We start from the raw sequence: 24,909 nt of genomic DNA on the forward strand, positions 1-24,909 counted from the left end.
GACCCTCCATTGTAGCCAGTGCTGTAATGAGGAGTCCATAATGGGGGGTCTGTGAGGGGCTCCTGGAATCTCCTCCATTTTATACTCCTCCCACTGATCTGCCCAGAGACTGGAGCTGCTGGGAGGAGGAGGCCCTCACAGGAGAGCGACTCACAACCAAGACTGACACTGATTGGCTGCAGCTTTGATTATCCTCTCTGTCCATTGGCTGCACAGCTCTGCTGAGGTAAGAAGCTGTCTGTGATTGGTGGAGCGCCTGCCTGCTCCTCAGTCACCCTCACAGTAACTGAAGAGCAGAGGGAGTTCCCGCCTTCGCTGCTTCTGGGCCGAATACAGTAAGTGCCGTGTATCCCTGAGGGTGATTATGGCTCCTCACTGACTGGGGCTCCTCCCGGCCTCAGCACTTTCAGTGGGGGGACACAGTGAGCGCTGCCTGAGTGCGCCCCCCTCTGACTGGATTCTCTGTGCAGGAGAGAACCTCTGAGGCAGAGCTGCGCCCTCTGTCAGAGGAGCCGGAGAATAGCCGCAGTGTGAGCCTCAGAGCAAAACTCCCCGTGTGACAGCCAGGGCTGTGTCCTGAGGGGGAGGGGGGATCATGCGGCCTGTACAGAGCACAGTGTGCACAGCGGCCTGGTACACAGACGAGGGAGACTGCTGCACACTGCAAACACCTCTCTGCTGTGCTCACATGGCTACACCTCTAAGGCTGTGTGCCCACGATGCGTTTTTTAAGTGTTTCCGCAGCTGAAATTCCGCTGCAGAAACGCTTAAAAAACGCTTGGTAGAAGGTCTGCCATGTTCCCCAATGATAATCCGCATGTCACATGCTGCGGAAATTTCCGCTGCGGATTATCATTGCGGAAAAATCCGCAGCACTAGCAATTATTTTGCGTTTTTGCCACCATTGACTTGCATTGAATCGCTTAATATCCGCATGACTACATGTGTACATGCGGATATTAAGCGATTCAATGAGCGGATGGTACCAGGGTCTGGAGAAGAGGAGACTCTCCTCCGGACCCGGGTACCATAGTACCTGTAAAAAAAAAGAATTATAATAAAAAAATAAACATTATACTCACCTTCTGATGGCCTCCGGTCTCCTTAGCGATGCGTCCTGGCTTCCCGGCAGCTCGCGGTGGTGTAAAAGGACCTTCCATGACGTCATTTAGTCATGTGACGGGTCACGCAACCGCCGACTGTCGCATGACCTGTCACACGACTAAATGACGTCATGGAAGGTCCTTTTAGTGCACCGCGAGCCGTAGAAGAGACCGGACGCATCGGATAAGGAGACCGGGGGCCATCAGAAGGTAAGTATATATTTATTTTTTACCATTCTTTCGGTCACACTATATAAATCCATGCCGGTTGCATGGATTTATATAGTGTGACCAAGTTGTCAAGCACTTTTCCAAGTGATGCTAAAATCGCTTGGAAAATCGCTTGATAACCCGCATGCGGAAATGCAAGTGAACGCTTCACATCCGCATGTCCCTGGCAGGAAAACGCATGTACAATCCTCATGTACAATCCGCATGTGCAATTCGCATGTGCAATCCGCATGTACAATCCGCATGTACAATCCGCATGTACAATCCGCATGCGTTTTTTTCTGCCATGGAGATGCAGAAACGCTCAGGAAAAATCCGGAGCATTTCTGCATCGTGGGCACTTAGCCTAATTCCAGGAAATAGCAGTGCACAGAATGTGTGTATAGCAGAGCTCAGTGTGTGTCATCTATCTACCTACTATCTAGCTAGCCCATATCTATCTATTATCTATCCTCATATCTATCTATTAGCTGTATATCTGTTTATCTCATATCTATCTTCTCTAGAGAAAAATCAAGCAGGGATGCAAAAGCTTTCTAGGCAACCAATCCTCCAATACACATAAAAAATGGAGGCTAGTCCTCAGTTGGTCACTATGGGCCATTACATTTTTCATATTTTTCTCATTTGGGTGTGCTGTCTCCATTATTTACATATATCTATCTATCCATCCATATATCTATTATCTATCGATCTTTTATCTATCCCATATCTATCTATCTCATATATATCTATCTCATATCAATTCAAATCAAATGGGCTTTATTGGCATGACTAAGTACCACACACGTTAGCATTGCGAAAGCAAGTGGTAAAATAATAGAAGATGGGGATAGGGACACATCCAGGGTGGGGTATCTAAGTACATGACATATCAGGCTCCTCTTAGTCTGTGGCAGGCACTGACATATTGTGCTGCTATGGCCACTGCACTTTCCTCTTCCCCCAGTAGTATAGGCAGTATCTATCTATCTCTATCCATCTATCTTTCTATCTATCTATAATCTATCTGTCTATCTATCATCTATCTTTCTATCTATCTATTATTTATCATCTATCTATTATCTATCATCTATCTATTATCTATCTATCATCTATCTTTTATTTATCTATTATCTATCTAATATCTATCTATCTCTATCTATCTATTATCCATCTATCTATCATCTATCTATCTATCATCTATCTATCTATTTATCTATCATCTATCCATCTATCTATTTATTATCTATCTATTATCTATCATCTATCTATCTATTATCTATCTATCATCTATCTATTATCTATCTATCCTTCTATCTATCTATTATCTATCTATCCATCCATCTATCTTTCTATCAATCTATCTATTATCTATCTATCCCTCTATCAATTTATCTATCTATTATCTGTCCATCTATCTATCCATCCATCTATCTATTATCTATCTATCCCATATCTATCTATCTATTATCTATCTATCCATCTATCTATCATCTATCTATCTATCTCATATCTATCTATCTATCTATCTATCTATCTATCTATCTATCTATCTATCTATCTATCTATCTCATATCTATCTATGACAGACCCTTCTTCATGCATGGTACATTTGTCCTGGTCTCTACACTGAGCTTTTGCATTAACATTTTCATCTAATTCCCAGAAAAAAAAACGAGATTTGAATGGAAAACCCGACAGAAGTATGAGTCGGGGGAGCAGCTTTGTTCTCCGTTTGTTTTTTTAGTCAGGCAGAAACATGCTCCATGTAAAGCAATGTATAAAAGTGAACTTAGTGTCACTGTGTTTGCCACTGACACCGCAGCCTCTCGTGTTAACCGCTTAACAACATGATGTGCAGGCTACGTCATATGTCGTCTACCTGCCTCTGTGGCTTGTGAGCTCGCATCTTGCCAGCAGAGTCTGCTTACACACGGTTTCTTTAATAGTCGTTACCCCTGCTAATTCTCTAACAGTGATTTGCAGATTGAGCACCCAGGTTGCTGTGTAGCACGGCTTGAATTTTTTTTTTGTTCATCAAAACATCTAAATGGCCAATCGTACAAGCTAAACTAGAAAAGTTCTTCCCTAAACAAAGTCTAGCCCCCCCGACACAGCCTAAATCCACCACCGAGCTGCCCACAAGATTTCCTGCAAGCTCAAGTGAGACATCTGATAGTGAGGAGGAGCCGGCAGTGATGGTCCAGTACGGTCTTCTCTGTATCGGTCACTATCAGGTTCCAGGTCCGCTCTGTTTTCTCTGCTACTTTGTAAGTTATTGGAGACAGTGATGTGTGCATCGCTGGATGTTAGAATTTTGTTCTATTTAATATCGTAACTCCTTTGCTTCCTGACATTACTAGACGGTCACTGTCGGGGTGAAACATGTATGGAAAGAAGGAGCTGAGCCCGCACCATAGCGAGCAAATGTCAGCTGTGTTACGCTGCCAACATCTGATTGTACCAGCAGCTACTGAAGCTAGGTCCTATCGCTGCTGCTTTACCATTTATCTGCTCTGTCAGTCACTGAAGGCGACATCTGTATTATCTGGTTACTGGAGCACTTATGCACCAGCTCCCATCATCCACCTACAACATGATGGCTGTGTGTCAATGGGTTATTATGACTGCTGAGGGCCTATTAAATGTCCCTCCGTTTCTGGCATGCTGGTCATCCTATGACAGGACTTCGTAAAAGAACTGCTGTATTGCTGAGTATAGTATAAGAGATCAAATGCAGGTTCAAGTGCCCTAAGTGGACTAAATAAAATCATAAAAGTAAAATACAGCTCTGGCAAAAATTAAGAGACCACTGAACAGTTTTCTATTGGAAAGCATGGCAAGACGCATGAAAGCTGTGATTAAAAATCATGGGTAGTCCATCAAATATTGATTTCTGAACTCTTCCTGAGTTAAAACATGAGTAATTTGAGGTCTGAAAGCACTGCTTCTTTTTTAGTACGTTGACGCTTTATCATTTGTTGCAAATAAATACAAAATTTTTAGCTCTGAATTTCGGAGACATGTCAGTAATTTATAAACTAAAACAACAATGTACATTTTACTCAAAAATATACCTATAAAGAGAGGAAACTGGAAATTTTGCTGTGGTCTCTTAATTTTTGCCAGAGTTGTATATATATATCTGTGTGTATATATATATATATATATATATATATATATATATACTGCTCAAAAAAATAAAGGGAACATTTAAACAACAGAATATAACTCCAAGTAAATCAAACCTCTGTGAAATCAAACTCTCCACTTAGGAAGCAACACTGACCATCAATTTGTCCTGCTGTTCTGCAAATGGAATAGACAATAGATGGAAATTATTGGCAATTATCAAGACACCCTCAATAAAGGAGTGGTTCTGCAGGTGGGGACCACAGACCACATCTCAGTACCAATGCTTTCTGGCTGATGTTTTGGTCACTTTTGAATTTTGGTTGTGCTTTCACACTCTTGGTAGCATGAGACGTACTCTACAACCCACAGAAGTTGCTCAGGTAGTACAGCTCATCCAGGATGGCACATCAATGCGAGCTGTGGCAAGAAGGTTTGCTGTGTCTGTCAGGGTAGTGTCCAGAGGCTGGAGGCGCTACCAGTAGACAGGCCAGTACACCAGGAGACTTGGAGGGGGCCGTAGGAGGGCAACAACCCAGCAGCAGGACCGCTACCTCTGCCAGAGCCCTGCAAAATGACCTCCAGCAGGCCACAAATGTGCATGTGTCTGCACAAACAGTTAGAAACCGACTCCATGAGGGTGGTATTAGGACCCGACGTCCACAGATGGGGGTTGTGCTCACAGCCCAACACCATGCAGGATGCTTGGCATTTGCCATAGAACACCAGGATTGGCAAAGTCACCACTGGTGCCCTGTGCTCTTCACAGATGAAAGCAGGTTCACACTGAGCACATGTGACAGACGTGACATAGTCTGGAGACGCCGTGGAGAGCGATCTGCTGCCTGCAACATCCTTCAGCATGACCGGTTTGGCTGTGGGTCAGTAATGGTGTGGGGTGGCATTTCTTTGGAGTGCCGCACAGCCCTCCATGTGCTCGCCAGAGGTAGCCTGACTGCCATTAGGTACCGAGATGAGATCCTCAGACCCCTTGTGAGACCATATGCTGGTGCGGTTGGCCCTGGGTTCCTCCTAATGCAGGACAATGCCAGACCTCATGTGGCTGGAGTGTGTCAGCAGTTCCTGCAAGATGAAGGCATTGAAGTTATGGACTGGCCCGCCCGTTCCCCAGACCTGAATCCGATTGAGCACATCTGGGACATAATGTCTCGCTCCATCCACCAACGTCACATTGCACCACAGACTGTCCAGGAGTTGGCGGATGCTTTAGTCCAGGTCTGGGAGGAGATCCCACAGGAGACCATCCGCAACCTCATCAGGAGCATGCCCAGGCGTTGTAGGGAGGTCATACAGGCACGTGGAGGCCACACACAATACTGAGCCTCATTTTGACTTGTTTTAAGGACATTACATAAAGTTGGATCAGCCTGTAGTGTGTTTTTCCACTTTAATTTTGGGGGTGACTCCAAATTCAGGCCTCCATTGGTTAATAAATTTGATTTCCGTTGATGATTTTTGTGTGATTTTGTTGTCAGCACATTCAACTTTGTACAGAACAAAGTATTCAATGAGAATATTTCATTTATTCAGATCTAGGATGTGTTATTTGAGTGTTCCCTTTATTTTTTTGAGCAGTGTATATATATATATGTGTATATAAGTATTTTTTTTTTATATTTTAATAATAAAAGGTGTATATCACTTCCCAGTTAAGAAATATCTATATATATAATTGTCTTATCCCTTCTGTCTGTCTGTCTGTCTGTCTGTCTTTCTGTCTGTCCTGGAAATCCCGCGTCGCTCATTGGTCCGGCAGCGGCCAATGAGCGCCGCGGGATTTCTGAAAAAAGATGGCGGCCGTTAGCGGCTCATCTGCGGGAAGGAGCTCAGCGGCGATGCAGCCGGGAGATGACCGGCGCGAGGCGCTCATCTCCCGACCGCCGGCGGCGCTGACCTCCATGCGGCTAGGGTGTCAAGGGAGGACCGGGGAGCGGCGCTGCGGGTCGGGATACTTCTGCTGCGAGCGCCCGCTCATGTCCCGGGTTCTCACGGCGGAAGTAGCCGCACAGGCAGCGGCGCTCCCCGGTCCTCAGCAATACGATTCGATGATTGGTCGCGATCTCTCGCTGCGACCAATCACTGATCTTGGACCAAAAGTTAAACACCGCTGTGCTGATTGGTCGTGGCCGCTGCCCATCAGCACAGCTTTGTTTAAATGTCTCTGCAAGATCGTTGATTGGTCGCAGCCGCTATTTAAATGTGGCGCACAAATCGGTGATTGGTCGCGATCTTCGGCCGCGACCAATCACTGATCTTGCCGCAAAAGTTAAACACCGCTGTGCTGATTGGTCGCGGACGCTGCCCGCGACCAATCAACGATTTGGGCGCCACGTTTAAACACTGCTGTGCTGATTGGTCGCGGACGCTGCCCGCAACCAATCACCGATTTGGGCGCCACATTTAAATAGCGGACGCGACCAATCACCGATCTTGCAGACACATTTAAACACCGCTGTGCTGATTGGTCGCGGACGCTATTTAAATGTGGCGCCCAAATCGCTGATTGGTCGCGGGCAGCGTCCGCGACCAATCAGCACAGCGGTGTTTAAATGTGGCGCAAGATCGGTGATTGGTCGCGGCCGATATTTAAATGTGGCGCCCAAATCGGTGATTGGTCGCGGGCAGCGTCCGCGACCAATCATCTCAGCAGTGTTTAAATGTGACGCCCAAATCGGTGATTGGTCGCGGACGATATTTAAATGTGGTGCCCAAATCTGTGATTGGTCGCGGGCAGCGCCCGCGACCAATCAGCGATTTTGAACACATTTGTCAGGACCTTAGTAACACCATGCAGCTACTGTCGGGAGATCAGCGGCTAGGGTGTCAAGGGAGGACCGGGGAGCGGCGCTGCGGGTCGGAATACTTCTGCTGCGAGCAGTCGCTCATGTCCCGGCTTCTCGCAGCGGAAGTAGCGGTACAGGCAGCGGCGCTCCCCAGTCCTCACCAATACGATTCGCTGATTGGTCGCGGTCTCCGCACCCGACCAATCAGCGATTTTGGCGCCACATTTAAACACTGCTGTGCTGATAGGTCGCGGACGCCTGCCGCGACCAATCAGCGAGCTTGGCGCCAAATTTAAACAACGCTCTGCTGATTGGTCGCGGACGCCAGCCGCGAGCAATCAGCGAGATTGGCGCCAAATTTAAACAGCGCTCTGTTGATTGGTCGCGGTTGCCAGCCGACCGCGACCAATTAGCGAGATTAGCGCAAAGTTTAAACAACGCTCTATTGATTGGTCGCGGCTGCCAGTCACGACCAATCAGCGAGATTGGCGCCAAATTTAAACAACGCTCTGCTGATTGGTTGCGGCCGCCAGCCGACCGCGACCAATCAGCGAGATGGGCGCCTAATTTAAACAGCGCTATGATCTCCCGACGGCAAGTGTGAACGGAGGACCGAGGAGCGTCGCCGCCGGTCGAGATGCTTCTGCTGCGAGCAGCCGCTCATCTCCCAGCTGCTCGCAGCGGAAGTACCCGCACAGGCATTGCCGCTCCCCGGTCCTCACTATTACGACGCTGATTGGTTGCGGCCGCCAGCCGCGACCAATCAACGATATGGGCGGCAGATTTAAACCCCGCTCTGCTGATTAGTCGCGGTGGCCGGCCGCGACCAATCAGCGATTTTGGTGGCAAATTGAAACACCGCTCTGCTGATTGGTCGCAGTCGCCGGCCGCGACCAATCAGCAGTATTGCCGCCAAATTTAAACCCCGCTCTGCTGATTGGTCGCGACAGCCAGCCGCGACCAATCAGTGATTTTGGCGCAAAATTTAAACAACGCTCTGCTGATTGGTCGCGGACGCCAGACGCGACCAGTCAGCGAGATTGGCGCCAAATTTAAACAACGCTCTGCTGATTGGTCGCGGACGCCAGACGCGACCAATCAGCGAGATTGGTGCCAAATTTAAACAACGCTCTGCTGATTGGTCGCGGACAGCAGACGCGACCACTCATCGAGATTTGCGCCAAATTTAAACACCGCTCTGCTCATTGGTCGCGGTTACCGGTCACGAATAACCAGCATTATTGGCGACAAATTTAAACACCGCTCTGCTGAGTAGTCGCAACCACCGGCCGTGACCAATCAGCAATATGGGCGGCAAATTTAAACCGCCAAATGTAAACCCCGCTCTGCTGATTGGTCGTGGTCGCCGGCCGCGACCAATCAGCATTATTGGCACCAAATTTAAACCTCGCTCTGCTGATTAGTCGCAACCACCGTCCGTGACCAATCAGCGATATTGGCGCCAAATTTAAACACCGCTTCGCTGATTGGTCGCGGTGGCCGGCCGCGACCAATCAGCGATATTGGCGCCATATTTAAACACCGCTCTGCTCATTGGTCTTGGTTACCGGTCACGAATAACCAGCATTATTGGCGACAAATTTAAACACCGCTCTGCTGATTGGTCGCGGCCGTGACCAATCACCATTATTGCCGCCAAATTTAAATACCGCTCTGCTGATTGGTCGCGACCGCCGGCCGCAATCAATCAGCATTATTGCTGCCAAATTTAAACACCACTCTGCTGATTGGTCGCGTTCGCTGGCCGCGACCAATCAGCATTATTGGCGCCAAATTTAAACCCCACTCTGCTGATTAGTCGCGACTGCCGGCCTTGACCAATCTGCGATATTGGCGCCAAATTTTAACACCGCTTTGCTGATTGGTCGCAGTTGCCGGCCTCGACCAATCAGCGATTTTGGCGGGCCTCGACCAATTAGCGATTTTGGCGCCAAATTTAAACACCGCTCTGCTGATTGCGCCCGGTCGGCCGCATACATATTCTAGAATACCCGATGCGTTAGAATCGGGCCACCATCTAGTATATCCATAAAAGTCCAATCTATCAAAAAATCTAATTATTTACAGGGGTTGTACAGTACTTTTAAAAATATGCCAGTGTGTTTTAATGATAAATATAAGCTTCTTTCTAATTACCTCCTTGTGCTGTTTCTGCCTGTGAGCGGCGCTATCGATGGCCGCTCACATGCATCACATGACCCCCGGCTGACATCACGACAAGTGAGGCGTGACTCAGCGCTGGGGTCCCCTCGGTGGCTGCTGGGTTGTGGGCGGGGTTACTCCCTCCCCCTCCTGCATCACACCCGGCATCCACCGCTCGCTCTCCCTCTCCCCATTCATTGGGAAAGCGCGCGGTGGATGCTGGGTGTGACGCAGGGAAATAACTCCTCTCACAACCCAGCAGCCACCCTTTGTGACCCCAGCGCTGAGTCACGCCTCACTTGATGTGACGTCAGCGGGGGTCACATGCTGGCTGTGAGCGGCCACCGATAGCGCCGCTCACAGTCAGAAACAGCACCTGGAGGTAATTAGAAAGAAGCTTATATTTATCATTAAAACACATTGGCATATTTTTAAAAGTACTGGACAAACCCTTTAAGGTCAACATTAAAAGGGAAAAAAATAATGATTCTTGGAAGAAGGAGGAGAAAAAACGCTGGCTACAGAAAGTTCCAGCGAGTCTTGAGATGACGATGACCTTTGGTTGATGGTAGATTTCGTTCTAAAAAACATTATTTACACATATTTACATGATGATATTGTTTTTTCTGCCTGAAGCTACCACTAGGGGGAGCTCCTTACCTGCACTTTTATATAGCGAGTACATTCTCTATAGAGAATAGTGCGGCTCTAGCAGGAATATTAGGCGCTGCCTTAAATCTTGCCTTCATTGGGAGACTACAGGAAACCATGTGTGAATGTTGCTGCCACCAGGAGGGTGACACCAATAATTACATTTAAAGAACAGGTAAGCAGACAGCGGACTAAAGCAGTTAGTGAGAAAACAATATGAGAAGCTATACAACTAATAACAGTACAATAGAATAGAGCAAGAAGTCTTAGGTCACAATGGAAATAAAACATCCCAAAAAGCCATGAGTGGGTGGTGTGTCCTCCAATGAAGGCTATGAGAAATGGATTTTATGGTAAGTAACGAAAATCCTCTTTTCTCGGTCACTTCATTGGGGGGACACATGGGGCGTCCCAAAGCAGTCCCATGGTGGGAAACTGAAATAAACACCAGGACAACACGTTGATGGGAAAGTAAGGGCAGATCCCTCAGGCCGTAACCCGCGTGACTGCCTCTTGCAGCACCTTTCTACCCAGACTCGCATTATCCGGCATGAAGGTAGCAGAGCTAAGAATAGAAGCCTGATGGTGGACGGTCCAGGAGGTGTCCCCGACTGGGTAGAGTGAGCCTTAAAGCTGTGTGCACACTGTGCATTTTTGCTGCATTTTTTACACGTGGAAATGGGCCAGATACTCTAGGGAATCCATGTGCCAGCTAATGCAATGACAATCCTGAAGTGCTGTGCACATGATCAGGAATTTTCCTGTCAGGATTGTCATTGCGTTAAATCTGCAGCACGTCAATTCTTTGTGCTTTTCTGTGGCATTTTTCACCCATTGACTTCAAATGAGTCAGTAAAATTCGCAGCAAAAATGCAGGTATAAAAATATTTGCGGATTTGCTGCGGATTTGGCTTACTCAATTCAAGTCAATGAGTCAAAAATGCGGCAAAAACGCATAAAGAATTGTCCGTGGGAGACTACTCCTCCCATCATCCTACGGCCGCTCCCGCTGATAACAGCGGGAGCAGGTGCCGCTGAGGGGAGAAGTAGTCTCCTCAGCCGGCACCTGTGCTCCGTGTAAAAAAAAAAAAAAAGTAAAATTAAATTACTATTAATATAAAAAACACTTAATACTCAACTGCCGTCGTCATCACAAGTGTCCCACGGCAATCCGATGACCCGGCAGCACTCTATACACTGACAGGAGCGCAATCGCCCCCGGCAGTGTATAGCACTGAGCTGAGAGCTCCTTTGACCTCACTTATGGCACCGGTGCGGTGAGAGAATTTTCTCACGCAGCACTGATGCAGTAAGTGAGGTCACCGGAGCTTCATCAGCTGATTGAACTCCAGTGACCTCACTCTTGCAGGACAGAGCTATACACTGACAGGAGTGATTACACTCCTGTCAGTGTATAGAGTGCTGTCCTCTACAACAGTGATACCAGCGATTGCTGGTATGACTGCTGTAGAAGTGACCCAGATTGCTGTGGGACACTGTGGATTATGTTATCACGGCGGATAGGTGAGTTGTTTACGTACGGTGTTTTTTATTCTTAAATAAATGATTAAAACCGTGTGGAATTTTATTTAGAATGAAATACTTTATTCTGACCGTGTCTTTATATAAAAAAATTTAGTACGGGGTTAGTAATGGGGGCGTCTTATAGACGCCTCTCCGTTACTAACCTGGGCTTCATGTCAGCTGCCAATACAAGGCTGACCTGAACCCCAACCCTATTATCCCACTTGCCACCGCACTAGGGCAAGTGGGAAGAGCGGAGGCTAAGCGCCAGATTTGGCGCATCTTATGGATGCGCCAGTTCTGGGGCCGCTGAGGGCTGATATTAGCATCGGAGGGAGCCAGGATCCATGGCCCTATCCCTGGCTATTAATATAAGCCTGCAGCTGTCTGCCCAGCCTTTGCTGGTTAGATTTTATAGGGGGACCCTACGTAAAAAAATTTCATGGGTCCCCCTGGAAACTAGCCAATAAAGGCTATTATTAATAGCCAGGGAACATTTTTGGCTAATTGCCCCTTCCCCAGCTACTAATATCAGCCCCCAGTGTTTGGCTTTCCCTCTGCTGGTCATGAAAATGATGCGGAAGCCCACGCCATTTTTTTCATTTAAGGGTATGTGCCCATGATCCGGATGTAGCATCGCTTTGGACGCATATTTTTGCTGCGTCCAAAACTCTGCATTGTAGTAAACGCAGGTAAATCCACATGTGTTCACTGAACAATGCGGATTTATCGCATTCAATACATTCTAGTGGTCAAATTTCTGTTGTGGAGACTAGTGACTCTGCAAGAGAGTTTGACATGCTGCGGTCCTGAAAGACGCACCGCATGTCATTGTCTGCGGGTGATCCGCAGCCTCGGATGCACGCACAGTGGACATGGGATTTCTAGAGATCCCATCCAGTATGCTGTAACATCTGGCCGCTGTGGGTTTGATGCTACATAAATACAAAGCGTCAAATTCGCAGCATTTCCTGATCATGGGCAAACTCACCCACAACATGATAATTTCTGTAGCGGAACCGATTGAAATGTCATTACTTGCGGTGGATCCACATGTACTGACAACACAAGTGCAGCATTAGGCTTAATGGGATTAGGTGTAGCTGACACCTAACCCTAGCTTTAGTAATGAAGTCTGCCAGACACCCTCATTACTAAATAAAGAGTTAAATAAACACACACTGAGAATAAAACACTTTATTTGAAATAAAACAGACACATTCTTTAATCATTTAAATTAACCGATATACTCACTCCAGGTCTGATGGTAATCCAAGAGTTAAAGCGATGTCCCGTTTGTCTTTTTTCAAATATATTTATTTAGCTCCAAAAAGCATTCATTGCTGTACAAAAACACACCAAAATAGTGGCAAAACACACGTTTTTGCTGCCAAGATATGCAGAAACCTTGCAGAAATTTAATTTCTGCAATCAAATACTGAACGTGTGCACATAGCCTACACTCATCAGGGCCACTCTCTCCTTATCCGGATGCACTTCCAGAATGGCAGAACGTATTCAGCGAGCGATGGATGTTTGAGAACGTGTAGATAGAGGACATTGTTGCAGTCTACAGGGTTGCAGAACAGAAGCCTGATGGTGAACGGGCCAAGAGGCCCAACCACCGGGTGGAGTGAGCCTTTAAAGAGTGCTCCAAAACGAATATTGATTTTCATCCTAAATATCTCTCAATTTATTTTAATAATATAATAGTTTTTCTAATATGGTATAGTTAAAAGTCCTTACCCTTCCCTCTCTAATCTGATTTATTTTATTTATTTCTTTGCCAATCTTTTGAGAATCTGTCATGGGTGTGTCAGAAGTGACAGTCTCCCTGCAGTTGGTTGCAGGAGATCTCTTCGTTTGGCATTACAGACAACTTCTTGAAGCTTTCTCTCCAAGACCCAGCGGCTACCTTCCTCTGGCTTATTAACACCCTGGCCTGGGTGTATAAATACCTGCTGTGTGCCAGAGGGAGGTGCGATATTCACATTATCTGTTGTGGAGGCTTGAGCAAGAGCAGTACTTCTACCTCTCTGGTGCTAGATGATGTGTGCGCATTTGTCTGGAGTCATCTAAAGCTTAGCGATTTTCCCTTGTTTGTCCTCCCTTGTTGTCTGTAGTGGTCAGTGGGGATCGACTAGCGCTCATCTCCTCCCCTCCTTAGCCAGGGCCCAACGCCAGGGAAAGACAGGGCGAGGTACGAGTGCGGCGATTGGTGAAGAACTAATATAGGGACATTAGTGGAGACAGGGTAAGATTAGATCTACCTAGGAGGTCTCCACTCTCCCCTTTCCCTAGAGTCTGGGCACCCTTTCCCTCTTCCCTTTGTATTTTACTTAGTCTTTCCTTCACCTTGCGTGACAGAATCCCAGTGCATGCTGGGATACTCAAACGGGACGTCATCGAGAGGAAGAGGCTGTGGTCACTGCCACAGCATCTGTCCCCACCCTGAAGTGAAGCATTATCAGCGAAGACTTGCTGGGCTAGTCCCTGCTGTACTGAACATGCATCGGTTGCAATTCCGACATATACTCAGTGCGAGCTCCCTTCTTACGCTGCAATATTCTTCTCCATGCAGAGTGACAGTGCTCCCTCGCAGGCTCTGATGAGAAGTGATGAGCCAGCAAGTGTGAGTGCGCATTGTAAGAAGATAACCTGACAAGCAGAGACCAGCCCCAAAACAGACATCACTTGCTGTGAGTGTCGATTCCTGAAGAACAGACAACCTACCCGGTCCTGGGATGGAGCGCTGGTCATGGAGTATGATCCTTGCTGTAGCATTGGGAGGGGACGGAGATGTCCACACTGTCGCTGAAGAGCACACTGAATTTGCATGAATCGTGCAGCCAGTGTGCATAGGAAAGATAGCGGCGCCGAGTGAGTAGAGAGGGGCAAGCACAGGCTTATATGCAGGGAGAGAGCCCTCGCGAAAGCCTGATTGGCTGTGATAGCAGAGGAGTGGGCCGCTGGAGTGGGCTAGGCCGCAGGGAGGCTGGGGCCTAAATTAAAGAATGGCCTGGGAGCCTGCTAGGTCGCAATAGAAGGTGGGACCTAAATTGAGGCCCTGCTGCAGGGGATAAAAAAACACCGGAAGGCACATGGAATCCTGCTAGCCGTGGTTGAAGCCAGGACCTGAATTAGAGACCTGGCTTCGGCAGAGGACCTGAAAGGTGGTGGGAGTCGTGAAGAAGCCAGGCCTAAAGTAGGGATCAGTGGAGACTGCGTGATGGTGACGATGCGATTTAGATGCCGAGGGACAGGGTGTCCACTGTGGAGAAAAAAAGGGGGGGGCAGGACAGAAAAATAAAAATATGACCACTGGGGGCCAAAAACCACATGGAGCCAGCACAACACAGCATGACACAGGGAAGGGGCCATAATCGGGATGATCATGGAACACACAATCTTTTGATCTGTAGTCAGACACGTTACCATTGCACCACGATGAGGGCTACCCTGGATTCTCTTCTCTCCGTGCCACGGCCCATGCTTTGGGGGGTAGGCTGGAGACAAGGGGCGAGGACCGTCTCCACCAGCACCTGAATGTCAACTGCGTCAGGAAATGATTCTGCCATCCAGACAAGAGAGGATATGGTTTGACCTAGTGAATATTTTCATTCACCATAAAAAAAAAAATTAGAACTCACAGCACCATTTCTCTGTTATTCCTCCTGGAAATGTTGGCATCTGTCAAGACACAGACATCATCCAGTTAGTGCTGACACTATCAGTCTGTAGAGACCCATCCTATTACTTGGTATTGTTGGGCGAAAAGTGGGAGTATGTGCTCCTAAATATCCATGAAAAATCACTGCAATGTTGAGTCTGGTTTAGATTTTCCAGGCTGTATTATTGGAGTATGACCACTGGGTACATGGGTATAACCTGGTGTGTACTTGTCCTAACAGCCTTTAAAAGTCACTTCTACATTTTACTTGTTTCACAGGGAAAAATGGAGAGTCAGAAGACGGCGAAGAAAACTGATGGCAAAGTCTCGGAATATGGTAAGTAATAGTCACCATGTATGGAACTTCTAAAAAATTATTGCATTTTAAGTCTCCTATTGGGATTTCATAGAATCATAGAATGGTAGAGTTGGAAGGGACCTCCTGGGTCATCTGGTCCAACCCCCTGCTCAAAGCAGGATTCACTAAATCATCTCAGACAGATGTCTGTCCAGCCTCTGTTTGAAGACGTCCATTGAAGGGGAACTCACCACCTCTCGTGGCAGCCTGTTCCACTCATTAATCACCCTAACTGTCAAAAAGTTTTTTCTAATATCTAATCTGTGTCTCCTCCCATTTAGTTTCATCCCATTGCTTCTAGTCTTTCCTTGTGCAAATGAGAATAAAGATGATCCTTCTACAATGTGACAGCCCTTGACATATTTGTAGACAGCTATTAAGTCTCCTCTCAGTCTTCTTTTTTGCAAGCTAAACATTCCCAAATCCTGCAACCGTTCCTCATAGGACATGGTTTGCAGACCAGTCACCATTCTGGTCGCTCTTCTCTGAACTTGCTCCAGTTTGTCTATGTCTTTTTTAAAATGTGGTGCCCAAAACTGTACACAGTATTCCAGATGAGGTCTGACCAAAGAGGAGTAAAGACCGATAATGACTTCACGTGATCTAGACTGTATGCTTCTGTTAGTACATCCCAGAATTGTATTTGCCTTTTTTGCTGCTGCATCACACTGTTGACTCATGTTCAGTCTATGATCTATTAGTATACCTAAGTCTTTTTCACATGTACTGTTGCTTAGCTCTATTCCTCCCATTCTGTATATGCTTTTTTCATTTTTATTGCCCAGATGTAGTACTTTGCATTTTTCCCTGTTAAAAACCATTCTGTTGGTTGCTGCCCACTGCTCCAGTTTATTTAGGTCTTTTTGAATCCTCTCTCTCTCTTCTCTAGTATTAGCTATCCCTCCTAGCTTTGTGTCATCAGCAAATTTAATCAGTTTACCCTCAATTCCTTCATCTAAATCATTGATAAAGATGTTGAACAATACAGGTCCCAGGACAGAGCCCTGTGGTACCCCACTTGAGACATTCATCCAGCTGGATGTGAAGCCATTTACAACCACCCTTTGAGTCCGATCACTAAGCCAGTTATGAATCCACCTAACAGTTGCCTGGTCCATTGCATACTTGGTCATTTTTTCAATAAGGATTGTGTGAGATACTTTGTCAAATGCTTTGCTGAAGTCAAGATATACTATATCTACAGCATTTCCCTGATCCACCCAGTCAGTGATTCTGTCATAGAAGGAAATTAAGTTAGTCTGACATGACTTGTTAGTTACAAACCCATGCTGACTCTGGTTAATCACTTCATTCTTATCCATGTACTTACATACATGTTGTTTAATAATTTGTTCAAAGATCTTTCCTGGTATAGAAGTCAGACTCACCGGCCTGTAGTTCCCTGGGTCCACCTTCTTCCCCTTTTTGAAAATAGGAGCAACATTTGCTCTTCTCCAGTCTTCTGGGACTTCTCCTGTTCTCCAAGAATTTTCAAAGATTATGGAGAGTGGTTCTAAAATTTCTTCTACGATCTCCTTCAGTACTCTGGGGTGTAATTCATCTGGACCTGGAGACTTGAACTCATTTATGTTAGCTAAATATTCCCTCACAATCTTTCTGTTTACAAATAACTTGGATTCCTCTATTCCTTTAAAAGGACAGTGAAGATCAGTTGATGTTACATTTTCTTTCTGAGAGAAAACAGATGCAAAATAGGAGTTAAAAAGTTCGGCCTTCTCAACATCCTCTCTTACCATTTCTCCATTTTCATCCTGTAAAAATCCTATAGCATCTTTGACTTTTCTTTTACTTTTTGACATACCCCCAAAATCCTTTTTTATTGCTTTTGACATCTCTTGCAAGCCTTAATTCATTGTCAGCTTTTGCTAACCTGATACGTGCCCTGCAGGATCTGCAGACTGCATTATAATCTTCTTTAGATATGCCTCCCTCTTTCCATTTAATAAACATTTCTTTCTTTCTTTCTTTTTAGCATGTGTTTAAGTTCTGTGTTCATCCATCCTGGTTTCCTTAAATGCTTCCCATTCTTCCTACTTTTCGGGATTGTTAACGATTGTGCTTTGAGAATCTCATTTTTAAAAATTTCCCATCCTTCCTGGACATTTTTGTCCTTAAGGACATCCAGCCATTGGATCCCTCCTATTCTCTTTCTGAGTCTCTTAAAATCTGCCTTTCTAAAATCTAACCTTGAAGTTTGAGTCTTCACATGTCTTCCTCCTCTAGTTATCCAAAATTCTATAATAGCATGATCGCTGCCTCCTAGGGTCCCAGCCACCTTTACCTCCTCAACCATTTCCTCCCTGTTTATAAGGATTAGATCCAAAGTAGCAGATCCCATTGTTTTCTCCCCTACCTTTTGGAAGATAAAGTTGTCAGCAAGAGAGGATAAGAATTTGCTTGACCTGTTAGTTTTACTTGAGAGAGATTCCCAACAAATGTCTGGATAGTTGAAATCTCCCATGACCACTACGTCATATTTTTTGGAGAACTTGGTCATTTGATACATAAAGAGTTCATCCATATCTTCAGCTTGCCCAGGTGGCCTGTAGTAAATGCCTACAATGGTGTCCTTTTATTATTTAAATTGTTTTGTCTTTGTTCTTCCTTTCCACTTCCAGTAGCAGAGATCTCAATAGTATTTGTCAGCTGTATGGCTTTTTCTGGCCTTTTGCTTCCCTTCCCACATTGTTCTAGTTTAAAGCTCTTCTGATGAGTGTAGCAAGGCGACTTCCAAATACATGTTTTCCAGTCTTCGTAAGGTGCACCCCATCTCTAGCAAGTAGTCCATCGTATAGGTAATTCATTCCGTGATCCAGAAATCCAAATCCTTGTTGACGGCACCATCGACGTAGCCAGTTGTTCACCTGTAGAATCTTATTCCACCTCATTGTTCCATGGCCATCCACTGGGAGGATGGATGAGAAGACCACCTGCGCTCCCAATTCTTTCACTTTCTTGCCTAAGTCTTCAAAGTCACTGCAGATGGTTTCCAGGTCCTTTCTTGCGGTGTCATTTGTCCCCACATGTATTAGCAGGAATGGGTAGTGATCTGTAGGTCTGAAGAGTCTTGATATCCTGTCAGACACATCTTTAATTTTTGCTCCTGGAAGACAGCACATTTCTCTTGAGGTTATGTCTGGTCTGCAGATAGCGGCCTCTGTTCCTCTTAACAGGGAATCCCCCATGACCACCACTCTCCGTTTTTTCTTCACAACATTCTTCTTTTTCCATCCAGGAGGATTCTGAGGGCTTACAAGGTTATTCATTGCTGGCAAAGTCTTATTTTGCTGTATTTCTTCATGGTTCTCCTGCGTGAGAGCCTGGTACTGGTTCCTGAGCAGTATGGGTGCTGACTGCCTCTCGATCCTCCTGCTTCTCTGGGTCACATGCTTCCATTCCTCTGTTTCATCAGGTAAAGTTCGAATTTCTTCTCTTTCTGAATCATGAAGAGATAATTCTGCTCTGTCTAAGAACTCTTCACCTTCCTTAATGATTTTCAAGGTAGTTAACCTCTCTTCTAGATTTCGCAACTTTTCCTCCAACAGGGACACAAGCTTGCATTTCTGGCATGTGAAGTTTGGCTTTTCCACTGGCAAGTCTGTGAACATGTAGCAGGATATGCAGCTCACCAAATGGCTCCTGGACTCTTCCATGTTCTTACTGTTAATGTTCTGAAAACAGTGAAAAAAACTTTAAAATGCGCGCGCCTATCGGCGCGCGGTTTACCGGTGTCCTCTTTTCAGCTCCAACAGCCAAAATCCAGTGTTATCTCCTCAGGACTCCTCCCCTGATTTAAAAAAAAAAGTTTAATAAAAAGTAAAAAAAATAATAATAATAAAAATATATATATTTAAATAAATAACCGTATTTGTTTCGAAAATCAAAATGGTGAACACCCTTTTTAAAAACCCCTAAAAATTATATTTTACTACTTTACAAAGTAATAATAATAATAATAATAATAATAATAAAAAGCTAAGATTGGTATCTTCATTACTGTTTTGGCCCACAAAATATTTACCAAGCATTTTAACCACACTGAACACCGTAGCCAAAAAATGTAAAAAAAACTATTCCAAAAAAAAAATGTCATTTTTTTTATTACCATGTAAAGAACTTCTCAATACTATAAGTTGCCATTAAACAATACAACTTGTTCCATGTTTGAAAAAAAAAATTTCTTGTATGGGTATGTAAAGTTATGGCTTTTGGAGGGCAAGGAGGTAAAAACTAACAAGCCGCTGCAAAAAGACACTGAGCCCCCCCCAAGGAGTTGATACCTCAAAGCAGAATTTTGAACTGATGAATGACAGAATAAAAAAAGATGACTATGGGCAGTAAGGTCACGAGTGAAGTTCTTGTCTTTCTTTAGTACCTGGAACAGCTGGTGACTCTGTGGATGATGCTAAGGAGCCGCAAGAACCTCAGGTATGTGTCGCTAAGTGCGCTTCTACGTCGGCTCCTTTCATTGTACATTGTGCTAAGCTCTTCATGATTTATTTACCAGTTACAGAGTCTTCTGCAAGCCATACCTAAAAGACGAAAGCTGACCTTAAACAAAAAAGACAAGACCACCCCAGCTAATGAGAGTACCGAAAAGCCAAGTGGAACAAAGGCCAAAGTTCAAACACAGCCGGAAGCAAAGCCGACTCCACCTGCTCCGGTCACCCCAGCAGGTTAGTGCAGTTGGGATTCAGGAACCAAATACTATTTGAGGCCCCCTTCAATGGTGAACGAGGGATAGTCTTGTGTTTATGTTTTCATGATAGACACCTCTCCATTACTAACCCCAGGGCTTGATTGCAGCTGTGACTTTGACAAATCACAGCTGACATCAACCTCAACTATCATTATCCCGAATGCCACCGCACCAGGGTAATCAGGTACAGCCAGGCAAAGCGCTAGAATTGGCGCATCTAATGGATGCACCACTTGTGGGGCAGCTGCTGACTTGTATTTCTAGGCTGGGAAAAGCCCAATAACCATTCACCATTGCAGCCTGATAGTGTAAGCACGCAGCTATCTGCTTTACCTTGGCTGGTTATCAAAAATGGGGGGGGCCCCATGTAATTTTTTTTCATTTATTTATTAGCTCAATACAAGTACAGTAAACTACACACACAATACTAATTATATATTCTATCTATCTGTCTGTCTATTCAAAAAGAAAAAAGGCAGCACTCCATTAATTTTGAGAAAAGTGAGGACTTTATTAGCCCATCAGATGTGGCAACGTGTCGGCTGAACAAAGCCTTTTTCAAGCCTTTTTTTGGCTTGAAAAAGGCTGCGCTCAGCCGAAACGTTGCCACATCTGATGGGCTAATAAAGTCCTCACTTTTCTCAGAATTATTGGAGGTCTGCTTTCTTTTCTTTTTGAATAGATAGTACTTGACAACGGAATCATTGTCTGGGAGGCCTTTCACCTATTTGTGCATTACTGGTGCTGTTCGACTCTATTTTAAAATATCTATCTATATATCCCTCTATCTATCTATCTATCTCTGTCTTTACACATCTAACACCTAAACATCTGTCATTTCTATTCTGCATTCTATTCCAGCATGTGTCACATGGATTGTGCACACGAATGCTACGCAGATGACCCACATGTACACACGGACACGGATAGCAACACTACTGTTTTTTCCAGTACCGGAAATATCAGGACTTGTGAAGGGGGCTAAAATGAGTTTCTAGGATTTTTGTACAAACTGGGTAAAGAGTATAAAGCCACATTTGAAGACTTGTCAATTGCTGAAAAAAAATGAGTTAAATACCTTGTAAAAATCTACCAGCTCCCCTGATTCTGTTGAACTTTTCCGTTTTGTGCTGCATCGTTCCATTGTAGAGATATTCACGTTTGTTGCTTTTAGACCACAGTATGTGAAATCTCTACTTGTAGTCCAACTAGGCATTTCTTCACAGTCTTTTCTTTAAAAAATGATTACACAAACTAATTATTTTTTCTTTATTTTTTACAAAATACAACTTTTTATAAGCTGCAAAATATGAAACAAACTATATAAATTTAATTTGTAATCACTATAGTCGTACTAAGAAGTCGTGTCATTTTTCAATCACATTGAACACCGTGTAGCCTAAAATCCAGAGGCGGAATTGCGAGTGTTTTATTTTATCCATTTCACACCACTTGGAGTTTTTTTTAGTACATTATGTGGTTAAGTCACTGGTACCATTCAAAACTACAGCCCCTCCTGCAAAAAAAACAAGCCTTCATATGGGTATGTCAGCTGGAAAATAAAAAAAAAGGTTATGGAAATAGGAAGGGAGAACAAAAAAGGATGGAGTTAAAGAATGTGGACACATTCAGGGACCTTTAAATGAAAACATTTTGACAGTTCTTTCAGTGAGCTCATTCTGACAGGAATATTTATAACTATTATTTTCCTTCTTCGGAGCTGCTTTCAGCTGATTTATGACCTCCTGAAAGTTGAGTTGAACTTTGTGGTCGTAAGTCAGCTGAGAGAAGCTCAGATGAAGGAAGTTAAACACTCCCATCAGAATGAGCTCACTGATGGATTTTCAGTTATCTCATTCTGCAACATAAAGGCTATAAAAGAGAAACAGTGCAAAAGTTTTAATGACTCCGAATTACAAAAGTGAATTTTGCCACAAACACTTTAGATTTTTTTTTATTTTAGCATCTGTTTATTTTCTTTCTCTAAAAGGTCTGCTGGACTCTGAAGAAGAGACAGTTTTGGCCCTGTTGGAGGGAAGGAGCCCCAAAAAGTCAAAATTGAAGAAACATTCCTGTACAAAGAGTGGGGATGTAGCAGCTGCGACAGTGACCGTCCAGGATAGTAGTGTCCTTGGGAAAAGTCTTCCCCAACATGTTGCCTCATTCCCAAAGAGTCAGAACTCCGAAGATGAAGATTTTAATATAAAATCCCCGGCTGTCCCAGAACACGGCCAGGTATCTGCAAAAAAAAGAGGTAAAAACCGCAAGAGTCCCTCCAAGATCAGGTTGTCCAAAAAGAAAGATATAAAAAAGAAGAAAGCAAAGAAGGAGAAGAAAGTGATGGCAGAAGAGACCACTAGCTCTAAACCCTCCAAAAAGAAGAAATCTGATAAGTACAAGAAAAGTGAGTGACTGTGTTAAGTTGGTCCAAGTGTCCCTTGTAGATGGGCCGATCATTGGGTTTCCACATGGGGAAGCTGTCCTCTGGTTTTTAGAGTTTTTTTTCTCAGGTATGCTATTCAGAAGCACAGTGCTCCTCTGGCTTCCTGCGGAGCGGTGAGTGGTGCGCTCCTGATGGACAATATCTGTGGATAGAAGAGGATCCAGCCATCAGAGCAGGGCTTGCAGTCACACGCTCCATGTCAAGGATACCGGCCACTGCTGATAGACTGCAGAGGTGGTCGGTAATCTATGCAATAAGCAGTAAGCTATAGAATTAAAAATTCCTCCGCTTTTAGGAACTGAGATGATTTTTAATGAGAGGTAAATTGCAAAGTTACAATCACTTTGCAATTAAAATAGGATGTAACAACCCCTTTAATATTCCTCTAGCACCACCGCTGGTGAAATCGCAGTTCTCATTGAGATCAGTTAGCTGACGGATTTATTTGGGAAGTTATTATTATTATTTATTATTATAGCGCCATTTATTCCATGACGCTTTACATGTGAAAGGGGTATACATAGCACGAACAATTACAATAAATTTTGAACAATATAAGTCGGCGACTGGTACAGGAGGAGCGAAGACCCTGCCCACGAGGGCTCACAATCTAGAGCTGGTCATGCAGCGGTATGGTGGAGCGAGGGTTACTGCAGGTTGTCAGAAGAGATGGATCTTCAGGTTCCTTTTGAAGGCTTCCACGGTAGGCGAGAATCTGATGTGTTGGGGTAGAGAGTTCCAGAGTAGGCGGGATACACGAGAGAAATCTTGTATGCGATTGTGGGAAGAGGAGATAAGAGGGGAGTAGAGAAGGAGATCTTGTGAGGATCGGAGGTTGCGTGCAGGTAAGTATGGGGAGACTAGGTCACAGATGTATGGAGGAGACAGGTTGTGGATGGCTTTGTATGCCAAGGTTAGGGTTTTGAACTGGAGTCTCTGGACAATGGGGAGCCAGTAAAGAGACTGACAGGGAAGAGAGGCCTGAGAATTGTGGGGGGACAGGTGGATTAGTCGGGCAGCAGAGTTTAGGATAGATTGGAGGGGTGCGAGAGTGTTGGAAGGAAGGCCACAGAGCAGGAGGTTGCAGTAGTTGAGGCAGAAGATGATGAGGGCGTGCACTAGTGTTTTTGCAGATTCATGGTTGAGGAATGTGAGGATCCGGGAGATATTTTTGAGTTGGAGTCGGCAGGAAGTGGAAAGAGCTTGGATATGTGGTTTGAAGGAGAGATCAGAGTCCAGGGTTACCAGGTCAGCGAGCTTGAGGGACTGGGGAGAGTGGGCAGCCATTGACGTTGATAGATAGGTCAGTTGGGAGGGTTGAATGAGATGGCGGAGAGATGATGAATTCAGTTTTATCCATGTTAAGTTAAGTTTTAGAAATTTGTCAGAGAAGAAGGATGAGATGGCGGACTGACATTGTGGGATTTTGGTTAGTAGGTAGGAGATATCTGGTCTAGAGAGGTAGATCTGTGTGTCATCAGCATAGAGGTGATACTGAAAGCCATGAGACTCTATGTGCTGTCCCAGGCCGAAGGTGTAGATGGAGAAGAGCAGGGGTCCTAGAACTGAATCTTGGGGGACACCGACAGATAGGGGGTGAGGTGAGGAGGAGGTGTGTGAGTGGGAGCACTGAATGTCCTGTCTGTTAAATACGAGGAGATCCAGGATAGGGCCAAGTCTGTGATGCCGAGAGATGAGAGAGTCTGTGCTGCCTGCGGCTCTAATACTGAGATATTATTTTCCCTGCAGAAGACGGCGATAAAGCTAAAAAAGAAAGCAAGAAACTGATGCAAGGTTCAACTGCTTCATTTGGAGAGTCCACAGATTCTGGAGTCGGGTTTCTGACAAAACTCAAGAAAAAGGCAAGTATCTGCATTGTAGGTGAATATCATCCTTCATATGGGGCAGCCCCCAGCTCTTGTTATTTCAGGGGTCCCTTGTAGACTAACACTAGTGACTCCTCAGGTTCCAGGGTTTTGAAGGCCCGATCCGCTACCCCATGTGTAAGCCGCCTCTTCGGCAGTGCTGCTCTGTGCCCATCACCACCGCCGGCCCCCCGTGACGTGGGCAATTTCCAGCCACACATGTTGGTTTGGGGTCATATATTACATGTGATGACCAGCTATCG

The 24,909-nt window shown here is 45.2% G+C and overlaps 1 protein-coding gene across 1 annotated transcript in view; it reads left to right on the forward strand.

The window, feature by feature from the left end:
* The first annotated feature begins 236 nt into the window (after positions 1 to 236).
* Positions 237 to 24,909, forward strand: part of LOC141164054 (uncharacterized) — a 32,232-nt gene continuing 7,559 nt past the window's right edge. Inside the window, exons 1-6 of the mRNA XM_073649218.1 lie at positions 237 to 335; positions 15,540 to 15,597; positions 20,012 to 20,067; positions 20,147 to 20,315; positions 22,329 to 22,742; positions 24,531 to 24,643. Of these exons, the coding sequence (XP_073505319.1) occupies positions 15,546 to 15,597; positions 20,012 to 20,067; positions 20,147 to 20,315; positions 22,329 to 22,742; positions 24,531 to 24,643 (804 nt within the window). The 5' untranslated portion in view covers positions 237 to 335; positions 15,540 to 15,545. The remainder of the gene's footprint in view (positions 336 to 15,539; positions 15,598 to 20,011; positions 20,068 to 20,146; positions 20,316 to 22,328; positions 22,743 to 24,530; positions 24,644 to 24,909) is intronic.

Source organism: Phyllobates terribilis, unplaced genomic scaffold, assembly GCF_046119375.1.
Source record: "Phyllobates terribilis strain yellow unplaced genomic scaffold, ASM4611937v1 Scaffold_10__3_contigs__length_209671492, whole genome shotgun sequence".
Taxonomy (NCBI): Eukaryota; Metazoa; Chordata; class Amphibia; order Anura; family Dendrobatidae; genus Phyllobates; species Phyllobates terribilis.